The sequence below is a fragment of the Pangasianodon hypophthalmus genome, chromosome 16 (genome assembly GCF_027358585.1).
Source record: "Pangasianodon hypophthalmus isolate fPanHyp1 chromosome 16, fPanHyp1.pri, whole genome shotgun sequence".
In the NCBI taxonomy this organism is placed as follows: Eukaryota; Metazoa; Chordata; class Actinopteri; order Siluriformes; family Pangasiidae; genus Pangasianodon; species Pangasianodon hypophthalmus.
This window is the reverse complement of record NC_069725.1, coordinates 19,752,714-19,780,305: the sequence shown is the minus strand read 5'-3', so window position 1 is coordinate 19,780,305 and position 27,592 is coordinate 19,752,714. Positions and strand designations below refer to the sequence as shown.

The following is a 27,592-nucleotide window of genomic DNA, read 5'->3' as shown; positions in this document are numbered from 1 at the left end:
GTAAGTGTCTAATATAGACTGAATACAGAACAAGGTCATAATTATTTATTAATATGTGTTCTTTAAAATAAACTGTCACCACGTGAGATCACCACAGCAGAAACAAACAAACAAACAAACAAACAGGCAACAAGCAAACAAAAATAATCGTGGCACTGCTTGGGGCACTTAGTTTCGTGCAGCAGATGTCCTGAACTTCATCACTTTTCGTCCTACTGCGCTTTTTGGAAAATTCTAGAAAAAGCCGTGGCGTCATTTCCGGTGGAATATTCCAGCGAATGGTGCTATGGCTTTAAAAAGTGTCGCGCTGAATTCGTGCACGCCATTGTTTCTGACAGGTAATAGGAGCACAACAAGTGACATAACTGCACACTAAGACTCTTTTTGGTCGTCGAGGAAACAGTTAAAGGTTGAAAAAAGGGATTTTTTTTTTTGGCTGGAGAAATAAAGTCCACTTGGAGACGCGACAGTCACCAGTGTTGACTATTTTTAAAGTCTTTCTAGCATCTTTGCAGGTCCTTACCGGTAAGTTTTAAAAGACAAGCCTGAATTAAAACAATGTTAGTCTTGCTTCTCTCTCTCTCTCTCTCTCTCTCTCTCTCTGTCTCTCTTTCTTTTTCTCTCTTTATGTAGTATATGAATAGATATATAAATCCTAATACTGTCCTAATATACATGTAGTATATGAAATAGCCTATAAATCCTAATTTAGGACGCGTTTTAGTTTTTTCTTGCATTTTATTTGCCTTCAGGTCATAAATACAAGCAGGTGTAAGAAAATATGTCATTATTATGTAATTATAAGCGAATATAATGTGATATAAAGTCTTCGAGGAGGCAGACAGACAGACAGACAGACATTAGTGGCTGTGGTCCTGAGGAGAGAGTCTCTAACTGTATGCTCACTGTATAACAGCGTTTTTTAAACACAAATAATTAAATAAAAGAAGTATTTCCTTTAAGTTCAGTTCACCTGCTCTTTCTACTCGTGTGGAATTGTTGACACGTTAAATTTGCGGTCATGTTTATGTAATCTGAGACCTGAGAGTAAAACACGCTTTGCTTTCCTTCAGGAAGGTGTTGCGCGCTTACAGTTAGAGCGAGAGCGGGGCGCGAGATCTCAGCTCGCGCTCCGCTCTCTGTTACGTAATCAAAGGCAGGAGGCACGCTTCAGAGAGCACGCGCACTCGAGCGGCCGCGCCATCTTCTTCTTCAGCTGTGTGAGTCCAGTGTAAAGTCCAAAAAAACAAAATAATAATAATAATAATAATAATAATAATAATTCATACTGCACTGGCTCGTTAAAAACACTAGGCAAGGCAAGACACTGCAGGTGAACAGGGTAGTTTTGTAAAACGATAAATATTACAGTCACTCACTGCCACTGGATTAATGATATTCTAAGTGTGTGTGTGTGTGTGTGTGTGTGTGTTTGTTGTTGTTGTTGGCAACATTTAAAAATAAATGCCTTGGTGCAGGGGGCGTGGTGGCCTGGTGGCCTGGTGGCTAGCACGGTTGCCTCACACCCCCTGGGATGGGGGTTTGATTCTCACTTCCATCCTCTGTGTGTGTGTGTGTGTGAGTGTGTTGGCTTGTGTGTTCTCCCCATGCTTCGGGGGTTTTCTCCAGGTGCTCCTGTTTTCTCCCCCACTTCAAAGACATGCATTGTAGGTAGATTGGCATTTCCAAAATTGTGCAATTGTGCCCTGCAATGGGTTGGCACCTCATCCAGAGTGTCCCTGGCCTTGTGCCCCAAGTCCCCTGGGATAGACTCCAGGCTCCCCTGCAACCCTGTGTAGGAAAAGCAGTACAGAAAATGCCTCTATTTATCCAAATGAGGCTTCATCTACTTCCATAATTGTGCATAATTTATAAAACCAAAAATCTTTGGATGATTCTTCAAAGAAAGACTGTTGGAATATCATTTCTTCATGAAAATACCATGCGTGTGGAATATAAAGCTGTAAATATCTCAAATTTCATGAATAAAGGTCATTTAAAAACAGACATTTTGGTTCTGAAGAAAGAAAAAAAAATGCTATTGAGAAAACACATTTAAAAATAAACTGTATGATTACCCAGATTTCCGTCATAGTAAGTTTTTTTTTTTTTTTTAATAAAAGAAATGGATATATAAGTCATGATAACGTAAATTAATAATGCATTTATACCAGGAAACACGCTTTTCAGAGATGTATGTCATGATGTGATTATGCAAACTGAGTAGAGCTTAAGTCTTGTTCAGTGTTGCTAACTTACAGATAATGTGGTAAAGGAAAAAAACATATTACTTGCTGAGTTCTGACATTCGTTTTATTACAGTTTAAAGTGTCTATGTATAAATGATCCAAGAAAAAAAGAAAAATGATTGATGTGACCAGAACCAGAATTTCTGCCTGTGTTGTCTTACCATAAAAAATTTTTCTCCCACACTAACGTACTGACAGGCATGTGGCAATAATCAGTTTGGTGATATACTGTAATATTCTGACACATTGTCATCCCTCTTTCAGCTGCTCCCATTAGGGATTGCCACAGCAGGTCATTGGTCCGCATATACATATATGATTTGACACAGTTTTTATGTTGGATGCTCCAGTTTTATCCAGGCTTGGGACCAGCACTGAGCTTACTCTGTTGCATTCTTGGTTTCCTGGCTGGGAATCAAACCCAGGCCACAGCCGTGAGAGTGCTGTGGCCTAACCACTGGTCCTCCAGGGACTGTATTCTGACACATTATTGTTATTGTAGGTAAAATATTGTTGATATCATCAAAACATCGTTGGTAGGCAGAACTGTTAATCCAATTAAGAAACACATTTGTGAAACTAGCTAACGTTTTCCTTATTGTTTTGATGAACAGTGTTTGTAGATAATCAGAAGTTGTTTCAGTGAGTGTATTCCGATAGCTGACATACCTGACAAGCAAGCAAAGTGATTTGTTAGGTAACTATGTTTCCTGCCTGATGCAAGAGCTAACCTTGGTTTAGGGTTGTTTTGTGATCTATCTTGAGGAGTTGGTGAGTAATTTTGACATCTTGTGATGCTAGATGCAATGGTTAGAGTGTTAAAATGTCATCCAGTAAGACAGCCACTGATAAAGATGTAATCGTAAAAAAATGAAATCTTGTGATAATATTGCGCCGTATTTATGATGCACTGTGCATATCAGTGCAGTTTACTGTATATACACTGTTAAAATTCACTAGGAAAAAACTTTTGCACTTTTTTTTTGAAAGAAATGGTTTTATTGTAGTAAAATGAAATTGCAAATCATTTAACAACTACTTTTTAAATTAATATCGATTATCAATAACTAATGTATATTACTTCATTTTTAATTTAATTTAGCTGTATTTGTTGATTAAACAGTCTTGTTCATGAATATGTGTAACATTTTTTTAAGGAACTAAGAAACACATTAAACCCAGATGAGAATCATAAAATTAAAAAATAAATAAGACAACCTTATGTCCTTGTATGATTCAATGCCGATATGCATTTACAGTTGTACACATGTAGATCTGTTTTGGACTGCTTCTGCTCTGCCTGCCAGAAAATTTGCTTCCACAAGACAGATTTGTGTTTCTGTCTGATATTACTCTGGTTATTTTATCTCGGCCTAAGTTAATTAGTTCAATAACAGTGTCAGAATTATCTGGCTTCAATAATATTAATATTGGGGATTAAGCACTAAGTGGCTGGATTAGCTTGTTGGTAGCTTGCTAATCTTGTCTAGCCAGGACATGAGACACACATTGAGTACTTCGGAAACTGCTGATCTCCTGGGATTTTCACAGACGACAGTCTCTAGAATTTACACAGAGTGGTGGGAAAAACAGTAAACATCCAGTCAGCAGCAGTTCTGATGAGAGAGGCCAGAGGAGAATGGCCAGACTGGTTCGAGCTCACAGGAAGGCTGTGGTACCTCCAGTAGCCACTCCTTACAACGGTGGTGAGCAGAAAAGCATCTCAGAATGCATAACACAGCCAATCTTGAGGTGGATGGGCTACAACAGCAGAAGACCCCAATGAGTTCTGTATATACGTATATGGACCTTAGCATACAGCATATGGTTAATTTGTGCTGGAACAGGATCCAGTACCTCTCAGACTTGAAGTGCCTGCATTCTGGAAATTATTTATATGGATCAGGCATCTCTGCAGCTTTTTTTAAATAAAGTCATAATAATAAAATCATGTCAATGAATGATCATTTTTTATGTTACATCTCCCTTCCAAAAATACAATTAGCCCATTTCCATTATGACTAATTTGTCTACTAGTAAACATTGCATACTCATGTTATTAGTCACATCTATTCATGTATCATGGGTATGGTGAAAAATGGCAGCTGACTATGTTGCAATTTCTTAAAGAACTAAGCATGAGTGATGGAACAGAACAAGATACTTAAAAAGGGAAGGGAAGTATTGTTTTATTATTATTATTATTATTTCTGAAACCTTTTTGAAAAATGTTTTACAGGTTAAGTATTACCTGCTACTTTATTATGAACACACCTGTTCATTCATGCAGTTATCCAATCAGCCAACCATACGGCAGCTGATTGATGCTTAAAATTATGCAGATACAGGTCAAGAGCTTCAGTTAATGTTCACATTCAACATCACAATGTGATCTCGGTGATCATGGCATGGTTGTTGGTGCCAGACCGGCTGGTTTGAGTATTTCAGAAACTGGAATTTTCATGCATAACAGTCTCTAGAGTTTCCACAGAATGGTGTGAAAAAACATCCAGTGAGTGGCAGAAACACCTTGGTCAGAGGAGAATGGTCAGACTGGGTTGAGCTGACAGGAGGACTATGGTAAATCAAATAACTACTCTTTACAGCCATGGTGAGCAGAAAAGGTGGATGGAACCTTGAGATGGATGGGTTACAACAGCAGAAGACCACATCGGGTTCTACTTTGGTCAGCCAAGAACAGGAATCTGAGGCAATAGTGGGCACAGGCTCACCGAAACGGGACAGCTGAATATTGGAAAGTGTCACCTGGTCTGATTAATCTTGATTTCTGTCATGACATGAAGATGATGGGTCATGCACATGAATCCATGGACCCAACCTGCCTTGATGTAATGCTGTGGGGAATGTTTTCTTAGCTCTTTAATACCAATCAAATGCCATTTGAATGCCACAGCCTATGTGGGTGTTGTTGCTGACCAAATTCCACCATTTAGCCATCTTATGGCAACTTCCAGGATGAAAATGCGCCGTGTCATCTCAAAATGGTTACATGGAACATGACAATGAGTTCAGTGTACTTTAGTGAACGATGAGTTCAGCGTACTTTACTTTAGAATAGAAATAGACAGCAGTGTGATGATGCACTTCATATCATCAAATGAATATACTGTATATGCACTTTGGATTGGCCTGTAACCTATGTTGGAACTAGTTGCTCAGATAAAAGTAGCTTCTAGCTCTTAAGAACCATCTTTCATCTGTCTTTTTAATGGTAGGGTTTTAACATAAGGAAGAAATAAATGACTTTTGGTCTTTTTCAGGTGCTGTGCTGCGCATAGAGACTGAAACGACCACCATGATCCTGCTAACTCCATCCTCTGGTATGGTTTCCATAAACGTTCCAATCTCAAAGATTAGCATGTTCATTTCCGTGTCGAATACAGTAGCATTGGGAGTTGTTCTGTGGTTTGTATGTGGTTTACTGCTGTCAGTCTCTCAGTATGGGGAATCTATTTCGGGGAGGGGGTAATGGGCATCTGAAACCATGTGCTGTGGACAGCTCCACCACACCTTTATGCTGTCAGTGTGTACAGTGAAGTTAAAGCCATTTTGTGGATATTTTAACCATGTTATGCATACATTATTGCTATTTTGTTTTCAGTGTTTTCCAGAATATGTCAATAACAGGATTGTGTTCCACATTTGCTCAGTGGTCAGTAATGTAGTTCCAATTCAGTAGTCGTTACTAGGAAACCATATCAGGCAGCCTTCCAGAAATGCACATAAAGCTTAATCCAGCTAACCTGAGTGTAACAGACTAGACTTGGAGAGAGAATGAGGATCCATGTGCAGAGGTGCTTTATTACAATGTCACACTGAAATCACAAACCAATTCAATGTCATTAACCAGGCAGTAGCCGGAGCAGGAGTAGTCATAGTACAATCAGGTCAAAGGACAATCCGAAAGAGTAAACTGTCCAAAAGAGTAAGCAGAGAGAAGGTCAAACACAGTAGAATAACAAGGCTTTGAACTTCAGTGAACCTCAGTGTTTGGCAAGATCTTGCAATGAATGAATGATCACGTGTTTATATACGTGGGAGTCAGGAAGTGAACCAGAAAGCCATGTTAAAACTCTGGGGACTGTGACCCCCACTGGTTGGCTGGGCTGGCATTATAGGACGTTACTCCTGATGTTTCTGAAGCCAAAACACCTCTCCTACCCCCAGGCCTGTGTGCAGGTCTGTCTGGATGTTCACAGTGGAAATCTATGATGAGAGCTGGGTCTGGAATGTCATCTGCACTGACCCAGGAGTGTTCTTTGGGCCGGTACCCTCTCCCCAGTCCAGAAGGTATAGCATGCAATGGCCCTGTCACTTGTAGTTGAGTAATCTCCTTACAAGGTAAGCCAGACCACCCTCTCCTGGTCCACCCGTGGCTTAGTTCCAGAAAAATGCCCCTGAGCAAAAGAAGACACAACAGGTTTGAGTAGTAATTCATGAAAATTGGAATGCGATTATGTGTGATTGTGACATATCTTCTGATGAAAAGAGACTGGATTAATTTAGTTTCGTTTTACTTTTTTTGAGAGTTTTTTTTTTTTTTTCTCCCCGAGAGACCCATTTCCCCCCTAATCTAGTCTTGGCCAGTTCCCACTCACTAGCCAGCACTCCCCTATCAACCAGGGATGGTGAAGGCTAATACCTACTACCTCCAAGACATGTGAAGTCAGCCAACTGCATGTTTTCGGAACTGCTGCTCATGGTGCATCACAGGGCAGCATAACATACTCAGAGGAAAGCACTATCCAGCCTCTTCCACATGTATGAGCTCATAGATGCCCATGATTGGCTAATATGATTGGATAGTGTGATTGACTCACTGTGATTGACAGGGGAGAGAGAATATGCCACCCCTCCCTCCCAGAGTGTAAAGACAGTTTTGCTCCCTTGGGCTCCTGGCCACGGATGGCTGTGGCATCGTTGGGATTTAAACTTGTGATCTCTGAATGATAGGGCAAGTGCTTTTCTGTTGCATTCATTTCTTTAAATCTTGAATCTAGAAAGGACCAATGAATCTGGGACTTCCAAAAGGGAATTCTCAGGCAGAGATCACTGGTGGACAACCAGAACGTTTGCCCCAGGCATAGGTGAGGATGCAGTCTTTGTCTCTTTTCAGCTTGAGACTGTCTTTGGATTGCCTGCTGTAGATGAACATGTGATCCTTCCCAGGTCTCTTCACTCCTTCTCATCAATTCATCAGGACTTCTGACAGGATTTAGGTTTGGTTCACCAGGCCATGCAGGTTGGTATCCTACTGGAAGTGTGTAAGCGTTTCTGCTTGTACTCTGCCCAGGGGAGGTAACAGCTCCAGTGGTACTGGTTACTGGAAAGTGGAAAATCTTCCAATTTCTTGATTCATGCATTAAACTTTTTGTGGATGATAGCCGTGGATGATAGAATTTACTGATATTGATGTTAAGTTGTCAAGAGAAGGTTCTCAAGACCTGTGATGCGGATTGCATGCCCCTGTCAGAAGCAATGTCCTCTGGACTCCCATAATATCTAAGGACCTACCTGAACATAATCTCTGCTGTTTCAAAGGCAGTGTGGAGTTCGGGCAGAGGTACCAGATTACGTGTTTCAGAGAAACAGATGATGACACTGAGTATGATGTTGACTGTTTGTAATATTGGCAGATCAGTTATACCAGTGACACCATGGTATAAGGGTGGTTCTCGTTTGTTCACAGACTGAGTATACTTTGACATAATTAGTGACATTATTGTCCAAGGAGAACCACCAGAACTTATTGGTTACAAGGGAGATGGCCCTCTGTATTCCAGGACACCTTGCCCCAATCCCACTTTTGAAAGCATCTGCTAAGTGCTACCTTTTTTTTGGCAGACCCTTATGAACTCCTCCATGAAGGCAGAGATCTGCTAGAACTGTTGAGCATACCTAACTAGTAGGTGGCCTTGAGGAGCGATGGCTGAACTTGGATTCCGAATTTCAGAATTTCAAAGCTCAGAGAACGTGATGATCCATGCACAGAGGTGCTTAAATACAAAGTCCACACATATGCATTGAAATCACAAGTTCAGTTAACATTAACATTAATGTACAATCAGACCGAAGGACAATCCAGAGGAGTACACCACAAGAGCAGGCAGAGGGTCAAACTTAGCATAAATGTCAGTAGGACAACAATGCTGAGAATGTACATAACTGCAATGTTTGGCAAGACTTAGCAATGAATGAATGATGTCGATATGTATATATATACTGGGGAGTGAGAAAATGAACCATAAATGTTTGGCAAAGTATGGGTTAGAACTCTGGGGACTGCGACCTCTGCTGGTGGGGAGGGGTAATGTCTTTGGCTAGTGTTAAACTGAGCCTCTGTCTGTGTTGAACACCGCCTCCTGAATTTACCAGAAATTTGGTAATTGGACATGTCTTATTGTTTGAATGGAGATCAGTATGTAATTACTGATGTTCTGTCTGTGCGTATGTCTTCTTTGCTTATTTGTATATAAAAAAAATCATGAAATAGTTATACTGTATTGCCTTTTCTAAAGCCCCAATCAGGAATGTCTGGTTGTTGAGACTCCAATAAGTCTGCAAGAAGACAGAACCCAGTAGGACTTATCAAATTAGTAGAACTATCTTTACCAAGTATAACATGAGTATATCTAGAACTAGTTTGGTGATCTTTTATTACTTCCTTATTGGGGCTTTGAAGATTCCTAAAATGTTAAAATTTCTAAAACAGCTGCCCGATATGATAAACATGATTTAACAGGCATCTCTGACACTGGCTTTACACACTCAAACGAAGGGAGGTAAAAGCAATACCAGCATCATCTGTTGCACTGTCACCTTTTTTAAGCGGTGAGCCACCGAACATTTCCTTCTATACATAATAATAATTTGGCTGTATGTTATAATTTTTTATTTGTTTTGCCAACAATATGATGCATAAGCAATTCATTATTTACTGCTTTCTAGCTAAACTGTATTACTCTAGGGATACCACAGTTTATTACATGAATTCACCATTTATCTTTAAATTTATCCAAGCAACTGAATACACCAGCCAATACTGGTATTAAATGATAGCTGCACATGATGTAGTTGTTTAAAAAACATGCCATGCAGACTGGCTAACATTTGTCCTATTTCTCATTAGGCCTCTTAGAATGACTTCAGTATTCACCAGCTCCACAGGCAAAATGTGTTGTAAGTTTTAGCTGTACTTTCAAATCACGTGTCTGGTGAGGTCCGAACAAAGTTTACAAAAAACAAACAAAAGTTTAAATTAAAGTCGTTACATGCAGATTTTTGGTGAATGATGTGCTGTTGGCTTGTGCTGTGTCTGATTGTTTTCTTTCAGATGAAGAGTCGCTTGCAATCGACTGGCTTTGGAATCACGTCAAGTTCAGGTTGCAAAACGCAATAGTAGGAACCCTGCATTAAACTTTTTTAATGTCTGTATAGCTGTTAGGTATATTTTTTAAAAACAAGATTTTAGATGATGAATGTGTCACTTAGCTTACATGTTCTCTATTCTCACACTTAAATCATTCACTTTCTATTGAACAAAAGCCATTTCTGCATGTGTCCTTGCATGCCTCCAGTCTACCCCCATCTGATAAAAATGACGTTATTGATAGGGAATAAAGGTGTCCTTTTTTTTCTCTTCATTGTTTTGTGTTAAAGGAAAATGGCAGATCTACTGTGCATAAGGATTCTGTTATGTTCTGACAATGAATAATATGATAAACAACACTGGAGTCAGTTATTAGATCTCCAGACAGAATTATAGATGACAGAGCTCTCCTTGACCAAGCATACCTTATTTTAATATAACCTGTGTCTATAGCTTTCTATGTCTTTGTGCTTGTGAGAATTTTGGACACATTTTCACAAGTCCTGGAAGTGCAGACAAAGCAGTGGCATTCTGGTCAAGAAAATTGCCATCTATATTTTTGTCTGGAGTTTAAGTTACTCTTTCTGATCATGTTTAGGGTAAAATATCACTTTAATGAAAATGACTACATTTGAGGTTTTATGCTAAACTGTGAATAGATTATGTCTACAGCTTTTTTGTGTGTTTAATTGTGTGTATGTGTGTGCTCCATTAGCAAAGAAAAAAAAAAGATTAGCCAGCGTACGAAGAACTCCATTTACATTTTATACCCACTCATTAGCTTAAGGACAAAGAACTCTTTGTATATCTTCATTAAAAATCTTTGCAGCGTTTCAGCGGCACCAAGTCAGAGAGTGGTTTTAAGATGCCAAGAAGAGCCCTGTTGTGTTTAATCTTTTTTTTCCCCCTAAACCATTTACAGTTACGATCCACCTTTCTTTTCACTGCAAAAAGGACAGTGGTTATGCAACGCTCTCAACAATGCCATTTCTGAACATTGTGTACTATAAATATAGCTTGTTATTATACACTTATTTATATGCATCACTACAAAATTGGCAGTGGGGTTGCCTAAGGAAAAATCACAAGAAATGAGTTTAGTAGATTTTCTTTAACAGTTATAAAGATTGCTGGATTAAATAGCTGGTAACAAAAGGCTGTGTGACCCAGATCAGTGGCTGTGCATAATTTAGCTATCTAATGGGAACTGATCAGGATTTGACATCTGAAAAGATTTATTCATATTGCATTGTCATGGCACCACTGATCATTTTTTATTCTTAAAACATCTGGTTTCTATAGTCATCTAAGCAGTACTTACAGTGTGGGGGAACAAGTATTTGTATACTTTTGTTTCTGTTGTTTAATATACTTCCAATGTATGTATCCACTTCAAATTTACACACTTTATAGGGAAAAAACATTCAGACACTGTATTAAAAAGAATGTACATGGTGTCATTATAAAGGACAGTGTCATGGTTTGGGAAGATTAGGAAAAAGCTTCAGAGCAAGCAAAGACCTTTAACATTCCTGTTATTATAATTGGTTCGATAATATGCAGGTGGAAAGTTCATGGAACCACAACTAATTGGCCCAGGACATGTGAGCCACAACACGGTCTCGTGATAGAGGTAAGAGGAAGGTAAGAGGGAAGCCAGCAGGAGCTCAAAAAGAGTTGCAGGATGACCTGAAAGCAGTAAGGTCAACAGGTACACAGAGAATATTAAGCAATGAACTTCACCACAGTCATCTCTGTTCCTACATGTCCATTTCTTGACTTTAATCCCAATGAACATTTTTGGAGGATTTTGAAATTGTGAGTCCATTGTGAGTCCTCGTAACCTAGGAACTTTGAAGTTGATTTTCCAAGAGGAATGGACCAAAATTGTGCCAGAATTCTGCAAAAAGCTAATCACTTTTTACCATAGACATCTCAAAGCAGTAATTGCCAACAACAGCTTTACAACAAAGTATTAATGTTGGTAATTTTTGGTATCTGAATAATGTTTGGTGTCTGTTTTTTTTTAACATATCTTTGTTTATGCTTCTGAATGCATACTTTTTTTGTTTGAAGTGGATATATGCACTGGAAGTACTGTATATTAAACATCAAAAACAAAAGAGTCTTGCTACTTATTTCCCCTCACTGTAGTCTGAGCAGCTTTTATTTACTGTGGTATTGGTACTTGGCTGTTACAAAAAATCCGTTATAACTAATTCACTAATACTTTTTCACTGTATGTACAGCTGAGAATTTTGCATGTGATATTCTGATCGTGGGATTAGTTATGTGGAGAAGACCAAGCTTTAATATTTTAAATGTGTATTACACCGCAGCCCTGTTAAAATCTCACATCTTGATTGGTTAGAATTTGTTGATTACTTTTCTATAACAGCACAGCACAGGCAGTAGTGCTGACTGTAGTTCAAATCATAGGTGTGAATTATTGCGCTGGTTCTAATAGTCAGTTGTTTCTATGGTCAAAAAATGTACTCAAAGGAATAAAACAATTCATGAAGTGCTGTTATTGGAAAATAATCAACTTTGTGGTTTACCTGTTTTGTCAGACAGAACCATATGATTCCAAGATCTTGTTAACATTAGACCAGATGCTCAATGACTCTAGAGATCAATTTGAGATGGGTTATGCTAGTACTGTCTTTCCTTCCTCTAATGACTTACTGTAAAGTGAGTTCTTTTACGTAAAGTAATTGGATGCCATTCTCATCTGACTTAATGAGTTGTGAAATTTTTGTTACCCCTACCCTGTTCTTTAAACAGTTTTGTGTTCCTTGAATATGATTTGTTAATGAAACAAGCTTTTCAAGAACATTTCAAGAACCTTCTTATTTTTCTCATGTAAGCCATCCATGCTTTATGCATGGTGGCAAGATAAGGAAAAGATGCTGTTATTTCCATTTCTGTGCAGCTAATATTACAACATTTTTATTGTATGTAATTGTATGTATGTTTTATGGCATGTTATGACTGATAATTTTCTGGGTTTTTTTTCTGTATATGACAGAAGCTCTACTTTTTGGCAGGAGAAAGAAAACACATTTTGTTTTTTCCAAAAAAAAAACAGCACCTTAATTTTTTCTTGGGGAAATATTTGTGGAGAATGTTGTAGGGATGTGCAAATATGTCAAAGCATTAGATAGATAAATGTAACGATTTCCGGGCATGTATGTGCGTATTGTTTAAATTACATCCAATGATGACCTGGGATCAGCTTAGCGCCTGACTTCACACATTTGTACCTTAAGCTCATCTCATAGCAGTGTAAAAACAACAGCCGCTGTGTAATCATTACCCTGTTTGGTCTCAGGCTTTTTCCAGCGCACCAGCAAACTGTTTCTAAGCAAACAGGCCAGTTGGGTCCAGCTCAAAGAGTTTGCCCGCAAAAATGCCGCCAATGCCTTGTCTGTTGCCAACATGGTCATGGGGATGGCCTCCATTCTCAGCAGTCTCAATGGGTGAGGTGTTTGAACACTACTAAAGTTGATGTAAACTATGAAAACTGATATCAAGTAATGTTGTATAATAATAATGATAATAATAATAATAATAATGTCTACTCTGAATATAGACTTTCATTATTGCTGTACTCTGCTGTCACTCATCCAAAGATTAATTATTTTTAAAAAGCTGTTTTGTCCTGGCACAATCTGTGCTGTGTTTTCACCTCTAAACACTTCTCTTACATAGGCGCCCTTATGCTGCATGTTGGCTGGTGCTGATTGGTTACCTGCTGGATTTGGCAGATGGTGCAGTTGCCAGGCAACTGAACGCTTGTTCGGCATTGGGTGAGTGGACTGTGCCCTTAAGACCGGCTACGAAGCTGTAGCAAAATTCAACCTGAAGCAGAGATTAGTTTCCTACTTATACTTTCTAATACATGCTGGATTTTTAGTCATCATTTGCCTCAAATTTGTCCATCAACCCACATTTATATCTTGACATTTTTTTAATTAAATTCCATAAATTTTTCATTAATTCATTCATTTTTGCTTGGTCATGCTTCTGATCTTACTTTGTGAGCCTAAACAACCAATGCAAATCCCCACCCTATGTGATTGTGATCACGTCTGCACGGATGCCTGAAATAGCTCGCTGCCACTCTCACAGTGCACGCCCTTTTTGGTTGCTTTGTGATCGTAGCTTGGTTTTTATCTGTGACTTTGCTGTGAGGTGTTGTATTGCCCTCTTCCAACTTCCCTTTTTTGCCAATCGTACAATCACTTACATATTAGGCTGCCTAATTCAGCAGGCTCTGGCTCCAATTGTCTCCTTTATCCCAGCGCTTTGGGCTCCCAGCATATCTAACATTGCTGAAATGGTTGATCTTGAGATTGGAATCCCAGTGCACTCATGTGGCAGCGACCAAAACATGCCCTTCCCCAAATGGCACACAGTGGTATGAGATGGACATGGAAATTTCCTGGAACCTGGTGCAGCCAAAGAGTCTTCAATCTCAGAGGCACTGAAGTGAAATTACACCTTTAAAGACTGCAGTGAGAGGATTAATGACTGTAGTTGCTGAAAATCCTTGACAAAGCACTTGTTATTCTTGTTATCATAGGAATTAAAATAGTCATTCTAGCACAGTGAGTAAAGAAGTTTAGTGTGCAGCTGAAGTGATCTGTGGCCTCTGTTTTGTCTGTGTTTTAGGAGCCAAACTGGATGATTTTGCTGATTTCACAACTTTTGGAATAGCAACATCACTGCTCTTAAGGACTCCCAACATCCTGGATAACATCCTCTGCATGTGCTACATGTTGTCTGTGTTTATTCGGCTTTGTTTCTTCTCCAGTGGTGAGGAAACTTGACATTTTCTGCCATTTCTTAGCAAATTGTTTCTGTATTTGAATGAATAGTAACACAGGACCTCATTCCCCCAACCTCCCATAAATGTTTTCAAATTTAAGACTTTGCTGATTTTCTTTATACTAATGTGCATATGCTGATAAATGCCAATCACCGGTAAATTACCAAGTGCATTCAAGGCACTGATTTACAGTTAGTGACAACCACAAAACTCCATGAAGGGCAATGCTCACAGAGAGATCAAAACAACAAAGAGAAGAAACTGGGAAAGAGCGCCTCCTAAGTGCAGCGTGTGTTAATTTTCCAGTAATGCAGTTCAGCCATTGCAGTGCATCGGCTACCATAGACACAAACTAACTCTTCCTTCTTTTATAGGGCACCATTATTTTTGCCCTGTGTAATCTGTATAAAAAAAGTGCAATAACTCATTGACAGTTATACGATTTGAAGCTGATCGATCAAGTTTCACATTAGAAAGTCTCCTTATATGTAAATTTCCACAACGTCAGCAATTTTCGTTGGATACAAAAGTTTTTCCAAACTAACTGGATTTTCATGAATATGACAATTAATGTGTAAATGCTCCTGGGAATGATTTACAGATAAATTCGCCCGTGTCCACCTTGATAAATGAGGCGTATTGTTCACGTGGGACAATTTCATCCATTTCGACAGTGTATTTCAATAATATGAAACTTCCCGACCTCATCCAAACCAGAAAAAAAGTTTGAATGTAATGTGAATTTAATAAGAAAATCATGTGAATCACTACCTCTATCATTTGCAGGCATTCCTTTCATGTATCGTGGCCTGCCGTGCATCTACTCATCCGCCATTCTCGCCTGCCTGTCTCTACTCACTGGAGGGAACATGGCCGTGCTCCGGCTCACTGCTGTGGCCATGATCCTCTTCATGGTCAGCCAGACTCTTTACCCTCATGACCGAGTACTGGAGTCACAGGCCTGGAAGAAGGTGGTCTATGCTGGAGGTACAAATGCTCAAATTCTATTTTTTTTCACCTTTCTTTTTAATAAGCCTCAAATTCAAATTGCACTTGCGTAGAAGGAGAGATTTGTTTTTAATTACACTGGCATGTAATCTCACATGAAGTATTGATATGACATTCTCAAAACTATCGAAATATACACTATTCATTTAAGATTTATCTAAAGTTTCATGTAGTACATACATCAATGGTTCTCAAAGTGGGGTCTGGGGACCTTCAGGGGCCAGTGATTTTTTAAAATTTAGTTACACTGGAGGAAATCAAGCCACTGTTGTCAAAGTAACTATATCTATTATTGAACTCTTCCCCAGAATTCACACTGGATGTGTCACTAGGCATTGTATCAAGTGTAATGCCAAGCCCTCAGTTTGTTTTGAAGAAGAAATTAACTGTTTAATGTTTAATGGAACAATGGAATAAGTCTAGTTCGAAAAATCCTGGAAACCCCTGCCAATAACCTGTCTTCGTCTCTCCTGTTTACTGATTACACTCACCTGTTGCTCATTACTTTGCTGGTGTCCTGTATAAATGTCCATCACTTTGTAACTCACATTGCTAATCAGTGGACATCATAACAGTGATGAAAAAGTGAAGCCATAATGTCTCTGAGGCCCTCTAGTGGCTGGCTGCAGTGCAATTTTTAACCCCGCCCATTCCCCTGGAAGTGAATGGAGAACGAGCCAAACTTACTTTTTAAGTTACATCTTCACAAATTATTTTTGGAAATAGTGTTCTGTCGTTTATTTACTTTATTATAAAGTTGTTGACCTTGATATCTCCCACAAGATATTTCCTTATGATAAATGCTTTTTATAAAGGGTATGGTTAATGAGGTGATTGACAGTTTTGGACATCATGGACAGTAGCAAAGCCATGTCTTGCTCTGCTGTAAACTGGTCTAACAGACCTTCAGCAGGGAGTTCTTCTGCAGTTTTTATGTTATATTGCTCATTTTGATGCCTAACATAGCTCGTTGTACTGATATTAGCAAACGAATGTGAACACTAACACTAGCTAAATCTCCTAACAATTTACTATTGACTGTATGACCTTAGCTTATAATTGAACTAGTTTGGTAAGGTTAGCCAGTCACTCTTTTTTGAAACAACTCCACCGACAGAATGAGTGGAGCAAAAAAGAACACACTCCTCCATTCAGGTAATATTTCTCGATGTGTACACTCCCGCCATGAAGAACGAATAATATGAGCAGGTTGGAACCAATGTCTCCATGTTGTGCATTCATATATACAGCCATTAATAATGACCTGGATGTAAAGCACCCAAAAACTAAAGGATTTGGATATCCAGTTTGCAGTGGGTTTCTATGGAGTTTCTGCTTCACTTACCCGTGTGAGTGAAAAAAAATTGACTTGGAGCATAAAACAAGGGCAGCACTACATGTGATGCTTGATGCCATGTGCCTGGTGTAATTTAGCCTGTGAATTAGACCTTGACTGGTCTCTTGAATGGAATGGGAATTTAATTTAAGCCTCCAAGCTCAAAAACAAGGAGGTCTATAAATTATGTCAGCTTGGACCTAATATGTTCTGTTTGTGGAAGGTTCAGGAATAAAAACCACTATTTCTCTGATTAATAGACAAAATAATATTTAATGAATGTTCATGAAATAAATGTGTACTGAGGCGATCTATGGAAAGCCTGATATACATAACAACTATATCCAGTAAAAGCAGCCATATTGCTATATAAAACTTGTCATTTTTCCACCAGGTATTATTATGGTCTTCTGCTCTTCATTCCCTCCTGTGTGTCTGTACTATCTGCTATGGTCAGTTTCCTACATTTTGTTCCCAATGTCCCTATGGAGCTGCAAAGTGTAACGGGCTGTGATGTCTTGTCCAAACTACGACACTCCAGGCTTGAAGAAAGCCCATGTGGCCCAACAGAAGTGTCTGCTCTTTGCTGCCTTGGAGTATCAAACCCTGCTCAATCCCAGAAACTCTGGACATTGTATGCTGCTTTTTTATTGTTGAGGTGATGAACTTTGGGTTGCAGTGAGGAAATCTGCCTAATCTAGAGGACTGATGGACTGACGGTGAAATTATTTCATTAAAATCGGTTTCTAAAAAGGCTGACCACAAAACACTTTTCTACTTGGGAGAACTGTGAACTGTGTGTTGTGTTCACAGAGGTCACTGATGTGTGTCGCTCTTGAAATGTAACAAGGATTCCATCACAACTGCTGTGGGTTGATGATATTTTGGTGAATTTTATTCATGTCGAAAATAGATGAGAACAACATCTTGTGTATATGTACCATAATTGGGATTTTCATATTGGTAGATCAGATATTTTATTAAAAGGGAAATAAAAACAGCAGCTAAAGCATGAGTGGGAGAAAATGCTCAAATATTCATTATAGGAAAACTAAAACTAAAATGGATGAACTGTTTTCTTATTAGTGCACTGACATTTTTAAAATACAATCACTTAAAAAGGTGTATTTTATTATTCACGGGGATCGAACTGGCATTTGATTCAAATTATTTTTTACTGCCAGTGCCTCTTGATCTACTTTGTGACATGTAGGAAGTATGACACATAATAAAAGCCACTATAGTATGATGAAGGTTAGTATGATACATAATAAAAGCCACTATAGTATGATGAAGGTTAGTATGATACATAATAAAAGCCACTATAGTATGATGAAGGTTAGTATGATACATAATAAAAGCCACTATAGTATGATGAAGGTTAGTATGATACATAATAAAAGCCACTATATTATGATGAAGGTTAATGCTTGAATAACTTCATTCATCTAATTTCTGTATTGAATGTGATTTTTTTTTTTTTAAATGCACATCCTCCAGACATGACAGAGGCCAATTTTGTGCAGTACTTGCACATAATTTACAATTTTTTTTGCATTCTGGCAATGTTCATTTGAGACTGTGGGCCTGTGTAGTGAGAATTTATTACTGAAATAGCACACATCGGTATTTAGACCTCAACATAATTCAACACTATTCAGAGAGTTGCATGAGAACTGCACACGTGGGACAGAATTTGCCTGAAACAGAGCTTGTCTAAAATTTCTAAACTTAAGCCCATTTTCTTGTGTGATATCGACTTAACTGAAGAGAGGTATTAAGTCCAGCGCTACTGTCTGACAGTGTGATGTAACCTCAATATGTCACACTGATATTCATGTTCTGGGCTGTAAATACACACCAAAAAAAACTACATAGAATTCCATTTGAGGGCAATATTAAACACATAAATATGACACTACTAGTGAATTAATAAATAATATCATCCTTTTATAGTGCACAAGAAGGTTTGTTTTTTCACACCAAAGACATCATAGCATCTTAATTCAAGACAATGTTTATCTTGAAGACCAAATTTTTATCAATAAAATTATAAATAATACTGCAAGCATAGCAGAAGAGAGCTCAGTCAGCTTATTTTTCAAATCTTGTGCATGTTTTCTTTACAGGAGAGTGCACTGAATTTACAAAATATTGACATTATATTAGTAATTACACAAACGAACATAAAGGCATGATAAAAATAGCCTGCTCCACATACACATTGATTTTATGACCTCGATTTAGTCAACCCATGATTTAAAAAACAAAGCAAAATAATAGCATGTGCTGGATCAAGTGCTATTCTATAAGCTGCCGAATAATGAGGGTGGAAGCCATATTGAAACCAAATTTTCTAAACTAGGACAATTCATGCAAAAAAAATTTTTTGGCAATATACTGGGTTCTTATTAGATATTGTCCCTTGCTTTTATGTTACATCATATTACATTTGACTCTTGCTCTTCAGTCATATATTTTTTTATCAGGTGTAAAGGCAGGCGCTTGTATTTAAAGGTAGTAGTATAGATGTGGTTGAAAACCCATCTCAGATGCTTGGAGGCCAGAAAATTGACTTGAGCAACTGCATAACCAGTCTCTGAACAGCTACAAACAACTTTCCCCATTTAAATATTGACTTTACATTTGGACTTAAGTTGCCAGTTCTGAATACGGCCTTATGTACGCACTGAAAACTCAAGGTGGAACTCCTGCCTTCGTTCTGTATTCAGAAATGTCCATGTGTTGTGTTGCACTGAGGGGTTTAGCATCAGCCAGGTGGATGTACGACTCCAGCAGTTTGATGATAGCAGAATAAGCCGGGCGATCCTTAAAATTCCACATGCAGCAATATTTCATGAGGTCAAACCTGTAGGAGAAATGACAAGCTCTTTCAGCAACATCACTGGCCACAGTGAATTGCAAATCTGTTGTCCCTTGTTCTATTCCTGTTTGTAGATGACTAGTAAAAGTACAGATTTGTAAATGGGAATGGCTGATCAATATGTAAAAAGCAGTTGCACCACAGATTTGACTCACAGTGCCCCTCCACAGTTTGGAGGTCTTTTTAGCTTGTAATTGGCCAATGTCTGGAGGAACGTCTCCGATGGCTCCAGTTCAGGAAATGGAGGAGCACCTTATAGAAGAAACACTTAATATGAGACTTTAATTAATGATTGTTGAAATGTACTTTTCATGAGTATGTTCAAATTTCTTAGTGAAAATATGTGGGGCAGCCTGAGAAAAGCCTACACATTGTGGAACTTTGACATTTTCTACAAAAACTACAGGTTTTCCTGAACTTTGATATATATTTTTTGGTTTGCACGTATCTCTATCATGTTGTAGCATTTTAATGTCTGGTTCCCAGAAAGTAAAAGGGAAGAATTTTGCATTTAAATCTTCCAGTTTTTAATCCAATGAAAGACACCAACACACAAATTGTTTCTAAAAGCAAGTGTTATTTATTGATTTCATTTGCATTTAATTTACTATGTAATAAATAAGATAAATAAATTATAATAATGATCATGGAATCTATGTCTTTCTTTAAATTAGCCTGTAGACTGACGTTTTTCATGTTTAATAAACATTTATTCTATATGATATTATTATTATAAATTATTATATTTACGGTCCTTAATAACTCTGTTGTCATTCCTATATTATCTCAGGTAGAACTTTTTTTTAAATATTATACTAAGCTGATGGGCTCTAAAAAGCAAACACCCTGTTGACCTCCATATTCAGAACTTAATCTACGTTTGGAGATTATGGAAAAATGAAAGTAGGGACACCTTTTTAAAGAATTATAAATTTACAGTGTGAAATGAGGTCTCACTTTGAGCAACAGCATCATCCATCTCTGTCTTATCACCTGAGGTAACAGTCATTCATGGTCTCTTCACACAACTGATCACTGTTCATGCTAACCTTGGTGGGTTAATAATCGCTGAGTAAATCAGTGTGTCCGCTGTGTAAGAGGTCTTCTATGTTTTGATGATGATGATGATGATGATGATGATGACGATGATGATGATGACGACATGATAGCACAGGAGCATTGCAGACATTTTGACAGCAGGTATCTGATTATAAACTGATTTGATTAGGATTATGTCTGTTTCACTCCAACAACTTGAGAATGTCAAAGTGTGACATTCACTAGGTGAGGAAATCACACTCAGCTAGCAAAGTTTTTTGCCAGTTGTTTGTACCGCTTCATTTCTTATCACAACATAATCTTTGCAGCCAGACAGTTGAGGCAAGATTAGTAAATAAATAACATTTTCTGTATCATTTTGGTGAAATATATTGATAGTTTCTTAAAGTTGAAGGCTCAGAGTGGGCAGAAGTTCTGGTTAAAATTAGATTATTCGTCATTTTTGGTGACGGTGACATCTGACGGGTTTTCTCAGACTGCGACACTTATTATATAATCCAAATGCACTACATGGCCAAAAGTATGTGGACACCTGACCACCATACCCATTTGTAAGCCTTCCCCAAACTATTGCCACAAAGTTGGATGAACACAATTGTAAAGAATGTCTTTGTGTAGCATTACAATTTCCCTTCACAGGAACTAACCTGTTCCAGCATGACAGTTGCCCTGTTCACAAAGAGAGCTCCATGGAGACATGGTTTGCCAAGGTTGTGATGTGGCCTGCACAGAGCCCTGACCTCATCCCCACTGAACACCTTTGTAATGAGAACTTTGACTGCCCCCAGGCCTCCTCACCTGATATCAGCGCCTGACCTCACTAATGCTCTTGTGGCTAAATGAACACAAATCCCCACAGCCATGTTCCAAAATCTAATGGGAAGCCTTACCACAAGAGTGGAGGTTATTATAACAGCAAAGGGAGATTAAATCTGAACTGGGATGTTTACAAAGCACATATGGGTGTGATGGTCAGGTTTCCACAAACCTTCGGACATATAATTGATGTGAAGGAAAATGAAGGTCATTTGGAGTGCCTTACCTAAAGTTATCAACTCATAGAGGAGCACTCCAAAGGACCACCTGAGACATTGAATTAGAAAATGTCATATAGATTTATACTGCAAAAAAGGATTAGGCACTCTGATATAAAGTAAAATATAAATAAATGTGAAGCTTCTAAAGTTTATAATCAAGTGAAAGTTTCAGTTTCAAATTAAGTGCTCATTTGGCAAAAATTTAGATTATTATAATTAATTTAAACTCAAAGATATTCAAGAGTAAGACACTGTGTAAACATAATACTTGGTTTTCCTTTTTTTTTTTTTTTTTTTTTTGGAGTAACATAAAAATAATAAACCATAGTCAGAAAACATTATTATACAGTAATGTATACAATGGAACCCTTAATCAGAGAAAGCATGTTGCAAGACTCACACATCACTCCTGGCTGTAACAGGAAGTCTGAGTAGTCTCTCTGGTGCCTGCCACTTCAGAGGCACTCCTTCTGTCCCTTTCTTTCCCACTGTCTCCGTCTCCATCTGCCTCGACTCGAAAGCCGAGTCCAATCCGGACACTTTCACCAGAAGCCCGGAGCCAATCAGCATGCTGCGTGCCGCGACGTTCCCGTGCACAAGCCTGTGCTCTGACAGCAGGTAGTCCTGAGGCACGAAAACCACCGTGACCCACAGTATATATCACATTGTACTTATAAAGTACAACTTGCGTATGTTTACATTATTGAAATACGCTTACCAGACCGGTTGCCACTTGTTTGGCCACTAAATACACAGATCTCTCTGAAAAAGACTGTTCTTGATGGCACTTCCCATGTCCACCCTGTGTATTGGAAATCAATACGTTTTTCATTTAAATAATAGCCATTTATTTACTGCTTGCAATTCTTACCTCTCGAAGGCTCCATAAGAAATGTAGCAGATTTCCAGGAGTGCTCATCTCGAAAACCATGTACATGGGAGATCGTTGTGTCTGGCAGTACAGCATGCGCACCAGATTGTCGTGTTTGCAAACTGTTGAGTAGAACAAGGCCAACTCCACAAACACTTTTGCCTCCTGACTGTTTGAACTTCCTGAAATAATCGCACGAATGTCAGTGCAATCTCAAGTCAGGAGAGATGCTAACTATTTCAACCACAACTACTAACTTAATTAATCTTACTTAGTGTGCACTGTATTTAATGTCTAATGCATTAATTATCAGGTGTAGAGCTTCAGTTGATGCTCACATCAAAAATCAGAATGGGGAAAATATGTGATCTGAGTGATTTTGACCGTGGCATGGCTGTTGGTGATAGGTGGGCTGATTTGAGTATTTCAGAAACTGCTGTTCTTCTGGGATTTTAACGACCCCCAGTCTTTATAGTTTGCACAGAATAGTGAAAAACCAACCAACAAACAACAACAACAACAACAAAACATCCAGTGAGTACTACTTCTGAGGCTATGGTGGGTCAAATAACCACTCTTTACAACAGTGGTGAGCAGAAAAGCATGGCACGTCTGATTGGATAATTGCACGACTGAGCAGGTGTACAGGTGCTTCTAATAAAATGGCTAATGAGTGTATAGAGGAATGAAAAGAAGGAAACACACACACACACAGAGAGAATATAATGTTGTGTATCCTTCCAATGACCAACCACAAGGCGGCAGTAAACTTCCAAATTCATTCAGACTCAACCCAAGGCTGGACACTGGTCACACCTATCCATGCTCGGTGAATAAATCACATACACACTCTATGACAATGCTGTTCGATCCACTACACCAAACTGACACCATGCCAAGTGGATAATATTGTACTACTTCATCAGCACTTGTATATTGCACAAAATATTAAATAACTACTGCTTTATCCTGGTCAGGGTTGTGGTGGATCCAGAGCCTATATCCCCGGAACACTGGGTGTGAGGTGAGAATACACCCTGGATGGGACGCCAGTCCATTTCAGGGCACCACACACATATTCACACACTGTGTCTTCACCGCGTGTCTTTTGTTTGCACTATCAGAGCACGTAAAGCTCACAAAAAGCTACTTTCAGTGTACTTTCACAGTTAGAGGCCTGAGTGGCTACTGGTGCTGTTCTACTATAGTGGACTTTAAACATTCATGGAACATTTTGGACTGAAATTACATCACAGCAACAACAGCGGACAATAGCGTGTAGCGTTAGCAACATGCTAGCCAGTGGACAACAGCAAGTAGGTTAGCAAAAAGCTAATCAGCTATTGTTAGTTAGAACTCTAATGGTGATGATTATCTTCTCGAAACAGTGATTAGTATGGTCAATGTTATAGATTTAACCAAGTACTGTTTCTGTATATTCACTGATCTAAAGCCAATACTGCTATAAACTAATTTAAAAGTAGAAAAGCAGCAATTTAGTGTTCACAGTGTGTGCGGCCATGTTGCTTTGACATCACTCCATAAACAGGAAGGAACTAGTAGCTGAGAAGACTACCCCATATTGATGATTTGAAATTTCAAGTTGAGGGAGTGTTTTTGGTGGTTTTTACAGGTTGTAGTTGGGGAATTACAAGTTGTAACTTCACCTCAAACACAACACTAGAGTCATTACTTCACCTACAAGCATGTCTGAAACCTGAGGACCCAAATGAAACCCACACACACACACACACTGAGAATATGTGAACTTCACACAGCCCGAAGATGAGGATCGAACCAGGGACCCTGGAGTTGTGAGGAAATAATACTACTCACTGTACCATAATACCACCCAGGCCATTTTTTTTGCCCAATAAAAACATTTTCTTGTACGCAATGATATTATTCCATATACCTCTGAACATTTTAATTACCACAGCAGTGGCAACTCCATCTCGTTTCAACTGGCCCTTGCAGGTAGCCCCATATCGGCCATTTTTCAGGAACTCCACCCCTTCCAGGATGCAGTGGGCGGGCATTTCCCATGAGCTCAGAGCTTTGTGTCCAGGCAGAAGACCTGCAGATACAGTCAGAAAGGGCTGAAGATTCTCATACAGAGCAGGAGGGTCATAAAATACAAGCCAATAAGAAGCAGTGCAGCATAATGTCTGTGTTTATAATCAATAAATACTAGAATCTTAATCTTGGTGTTTGTGTGATATTTGATCAAGAGAGGTTAAGAAAGCTATATGAAGTATTATGAAGCAGAATTAGCTTTTCGCTGTTTATCTTACATAAGCATGCATCAAACAATCTCACCATTTCGATCGAAAGACGCTGCCGAGGACCTCAGAACTGATTTCTTTTTTAAGAAGCTCCATATTATCCGAGATACGATAGTCAGTGTGCTAAGAACCAGGAGACTGGGAATGATGATGAGTGCTAATTGACCTGCGTGTGGACACACACACGGACACACTCACTCACTTTGCCAGTTTATTATTGATATTCTTAGAAGTATTTTTTTAATTTGGACTTTTTTTATTTATGCAAATGAGACTTCAAATAATTAAAACACGCATAAAGTTGCACATTTTATAAAACCAAAAATCTAGTTTTTGGATGTTGTTAGAATTAAAACACTGTGAACACACTCTTCAGAGAAAGACCTTTACACACCAGTTTATTAAAATATCATTTTACTGTGCAGTCAAGAAAATATCATGCTCTGTTTTGAAAATTGTTTTTATGATTTTTTTTTTTCAGTATTAAATCCACCACAAGTCCAACAAGTTTAACAAGATTAATAATGTATTAATAATGTATTCTCTTCTGGTTCTATTTTTCTGTAAAACTGAAGTAAAGTACTATAGACGAACAACAACATATTATTTAAATGTGTACTATACTATTTTGGTTATTTATTAGAGCCTTAGAGCTTTTTATTCTTTTCACTCACACATCACATTATTAAAATGGTTAATATTAAAATTCCCATTGCATTAAAAAAAAATTAAGCAGTTATATTAGCAGTTATTATTTATATGCCTACTTGTTTTTGAGTTATTGAGGTTTGGATTAAATCCATTCAGTTTAATTCAGCAGTTAATAACTGTAAGAACTCAATAATTTCCACCACTGAAAAAAAAAAACAAAAAAAAAACTATGCTTCACAGATCCAATTTTGAGAGTCATGGCTGTGAAACTATATTAATATTTTTTTCATGAATGTTATTGAAATATTGGCATATATCTCAGTGTTATCAGTAAGCTTATTAAGCTACCAAATATTCAAAACTGGTGCTCTTGAAGCAAGATCACAGTTGCGAGTAACTCTTGCATAATTTGACTGTCTGATTTTAGTGTAATGATCTTGACAAATGTCACATGTAATGTAGTGACCATTACCACATTCAAGGCTGGAGACGTTGCATGTAACCTGCACATCCATTGGTGGTTTATCTGAAGCATCTCTTATGACTGCCAGGATGAAAAACACAAATAGCTTTAAGGCACTGCAGGTTAAACCCAGAAACTTGTATATATATTTATATGTGGACACTGTGTAGTGTGTTAAAGCGTAGTGTGAGATTAATACATAATATTGGTCCTAATTAAATCACATATGACAGTACAAGATTCCTACCTTGCTCATATCCTTGGCCTTGAAAGAAAAGCTGTCCTTCATTTTCACAAGTTGACAAGTGAACAAAGAAACAAGTGTCCCTGCCAGAGCGGAATGCTGGATTTTTTTTTGACATTGAGAGCACTGACCATGAAGGGGTACGAATTTTTATCTCCGTTAATAATTACCCAAAGAACACTACAGCAGCAGGACTGATATGGAAGCCTGGAGCTGTGTGTTTAAATGAAGTCTATCCAAGTCACATTCACGTCAAACCGAATGAAATGGAAACTGACATTGTGACATGCGGTGGTAATTTGGGTTTCATTTGACATTTATGGTCTTTACCAAGGTTCCAGAATTAAAGAATACATTTGATGAACTATAGTTCCTGGATGAGTTCTTGTTTTAAGAGACCATTATGGAAAATAACACAAACTGTTATAAACAAAGGAGCTCTTTATCTGTAAATAAAGCACCTGAAGCAGGAAATACAGTCCAAGGACTAAACCTGACAGACTTCTGTATGGCACAACAGAAACACGGTTGCCCTGTTATAGGGAGATTGCAAGTTCAAATCCTGAGGATGCCATGGCTAGGAGCTAAGGGTGCAGAATGGGCTGTTCTCTCTCCACCTATCAATCACAGTCACACTTAGCCAATTGTGGGTGTGTATGTGGAAGATGGTAGATAGCACTTTCCTTCAAATGTGTGATCCAGGCAGCATGTGTTAGCCTTCAATGGCAGTCATATAACAGGAGGCTCACCCAAGCTGGATAGCTGAAGATTAGAAAATCACGTGGTCTTTTTCCAGTCTTCAACTGTCCAATTTCAGTGAGTCTGTGCCCATGATAGCTTCAGATTCCTGTTCATTGGCTGAGAAGTGGAACCCAATTTGATCTTCTGCTGTTATAGCCCATCCACTGCAAGGTGTGATGTTTTGTACGTACTGAGATGCTTTTCTGCTCACCACGGTTGTAAAGAGTGATTGTATGAGTTACTATATCCTTCCTGGCAGCTCGAGCTAATCTGGCCATTTTCCTCTGACCTCTCTTACCAACAGAATTGTCGCTCACTCAATGTTTTTTGTTTTTCGCACCATTCTGCGTAAACTCTAGAGACTGCTGTGTGTCAAAATCCCAGGAGCATCCATGCCACAATCAAAGTGACAGAGATCACACTTTTTCTTCTTTCTGATGTTTGATATGAACTTTAACAGAAGCTCTTGAACTATATCTGCATAATTCTTTTTTTTGCATTCCTCTGCTGCCACATGATTGGCTGATTAGATAACTGCATGAA

General features: G+C 38.4%; 2 protein-coding genes across 14 annotated transcripts; one reads left to right on the top strand and one right to left on the bottom strand.

Annotated features, from left to right (window-relative positions):
* Positions 1 to 273: 273 nt before the first annotated feature.
* Positions 274 to 20,342, top strand: tmem269 (transmembrane protein 269). 13 transcript variants are annotated; one of them, XM_026920236.3, is made up of 9 exons: positions 276 to 525; positions 5,531 to 9,101; positions 9,400 to 9,449; positions 9,604 to 9,668; positions 12,971 to 13,118; positions 13,351 to 13,448; positions 14,314 to 14,457; positions 15,257 to 15,457; positions 17,209 to 20,342. In XM_026920236.3, the coding sequence occupies exons 5-9, from the start codon at positions 13,078 to 13,080 to the stop codon at positions 17,316 to 17,318; spliced, it is 594 nt and encodes a 197-aa protein (XP_026776037.1). In that variant the 5' UTR covers positions 276 to 525; positions 5,531 to 9,101; positions 9,400 to 9,449; positions 9,604 to 9,668; positions 12,971 to 13,077; the 3' UTR covers positions 17,319 to 20,342. The 13 variants fall into 13 exon arrangements, with proteins under 13 accessions (XP_026776027.1, XP_026776037.1, XP_034167563.1 ...); XM_034311672.2 differs by having other exon boundaries at positions 5,531 to 5,590; positions 9,013 to 9,101; positions 9,400 to 13,118; XM_026920233.3 differs by having other exon boundaries at positions 5,531 to 5,590; positions 7,271 to 7,357; positions 7,440 to 13,118.
* si:ch73-206d17.1 (tyrosine-protein kinase STYK1) lies at positions 18,744 to 26,468 on the bottom strand. Its single transcript, XM_026920204.3, has 10 exons — positions 26,312 to 26,468; positions 26,074 to 26,145; positions 24,985 to 25,116; positions 24,581 to 24,742; positions 22,666 to 22,847; positions 22,513 to 22,596; positions 22,195 to 22,418; positions 21,800 to 21,840; positions 19,854 to 19,950; positions 18,744 to 19,683 (listed from the first exon to the last, which is right to left on the bottom strand). Exons 1-10 carry the CDS (start codon positions 26,424 to 26,426, stop codon positions 19,512 to 19,514), a joined length of 1,281 nt encoding a protein of 426 aa, XP_026776005.3. The 5' UTR covers positions 26,427 to 26,468; the 3' UTR covers positions 18,744 to 19,511.
* Positions 26,469 to 27,592: the final 1,124 nt, after the last annotated feature.

What these genes read in the sequence shown, in the direction of transcription:
- tmem269 (XM_026920226.3), top strand. Translation starts at nt 5,566, where the DNA reads ATGATCCTGCTAACTCCATCCTCTG. An exon ending in ATTCTCAGCAGTCTCAATGG is followed by an intron (nt 13,119 to 13,350) that starts GTGAGGTGTTTG and finishes TCTCTTACATAG; the next exon opens with GCGCCCTTATGCTGCATGTT. An exon ending in GAAGGTGGTCTATGCTGGAG is followed by an intron (nt 15,458 to 17,208) that starts GTACAAATGCTC and finishes TTTTTCCACCAG; the next exon opens with GTATTATTATGGTCTTCTGC.
- si:ch73-206d17.1 (XM_026920204.3), bottom strand. Translation starts at nt 26,426, where the DNA reads ATGTCAAAAAAAAATCCAGCATTCCGCTCTGGCAGGGACACTTGTTTC. An exon ending in AGCGTCTTTCGATCGAAATG is followed by an intron (nt 24,743 to 24,984) that starts GTGAGATTGTTT and finishes CTGTATCTGCAG; the next exon opens with GTCTTCTGCCTGGACACAAA. An exon ending in CTATGAGTTGATAACTTTAG is followed by an intron (nt 19,951 to 21,799) that starts GTAAGGCACTCC and finishes TTCTTCTATAAG; the next exon opens with GTGCTCCTCCATTTCCTGAA.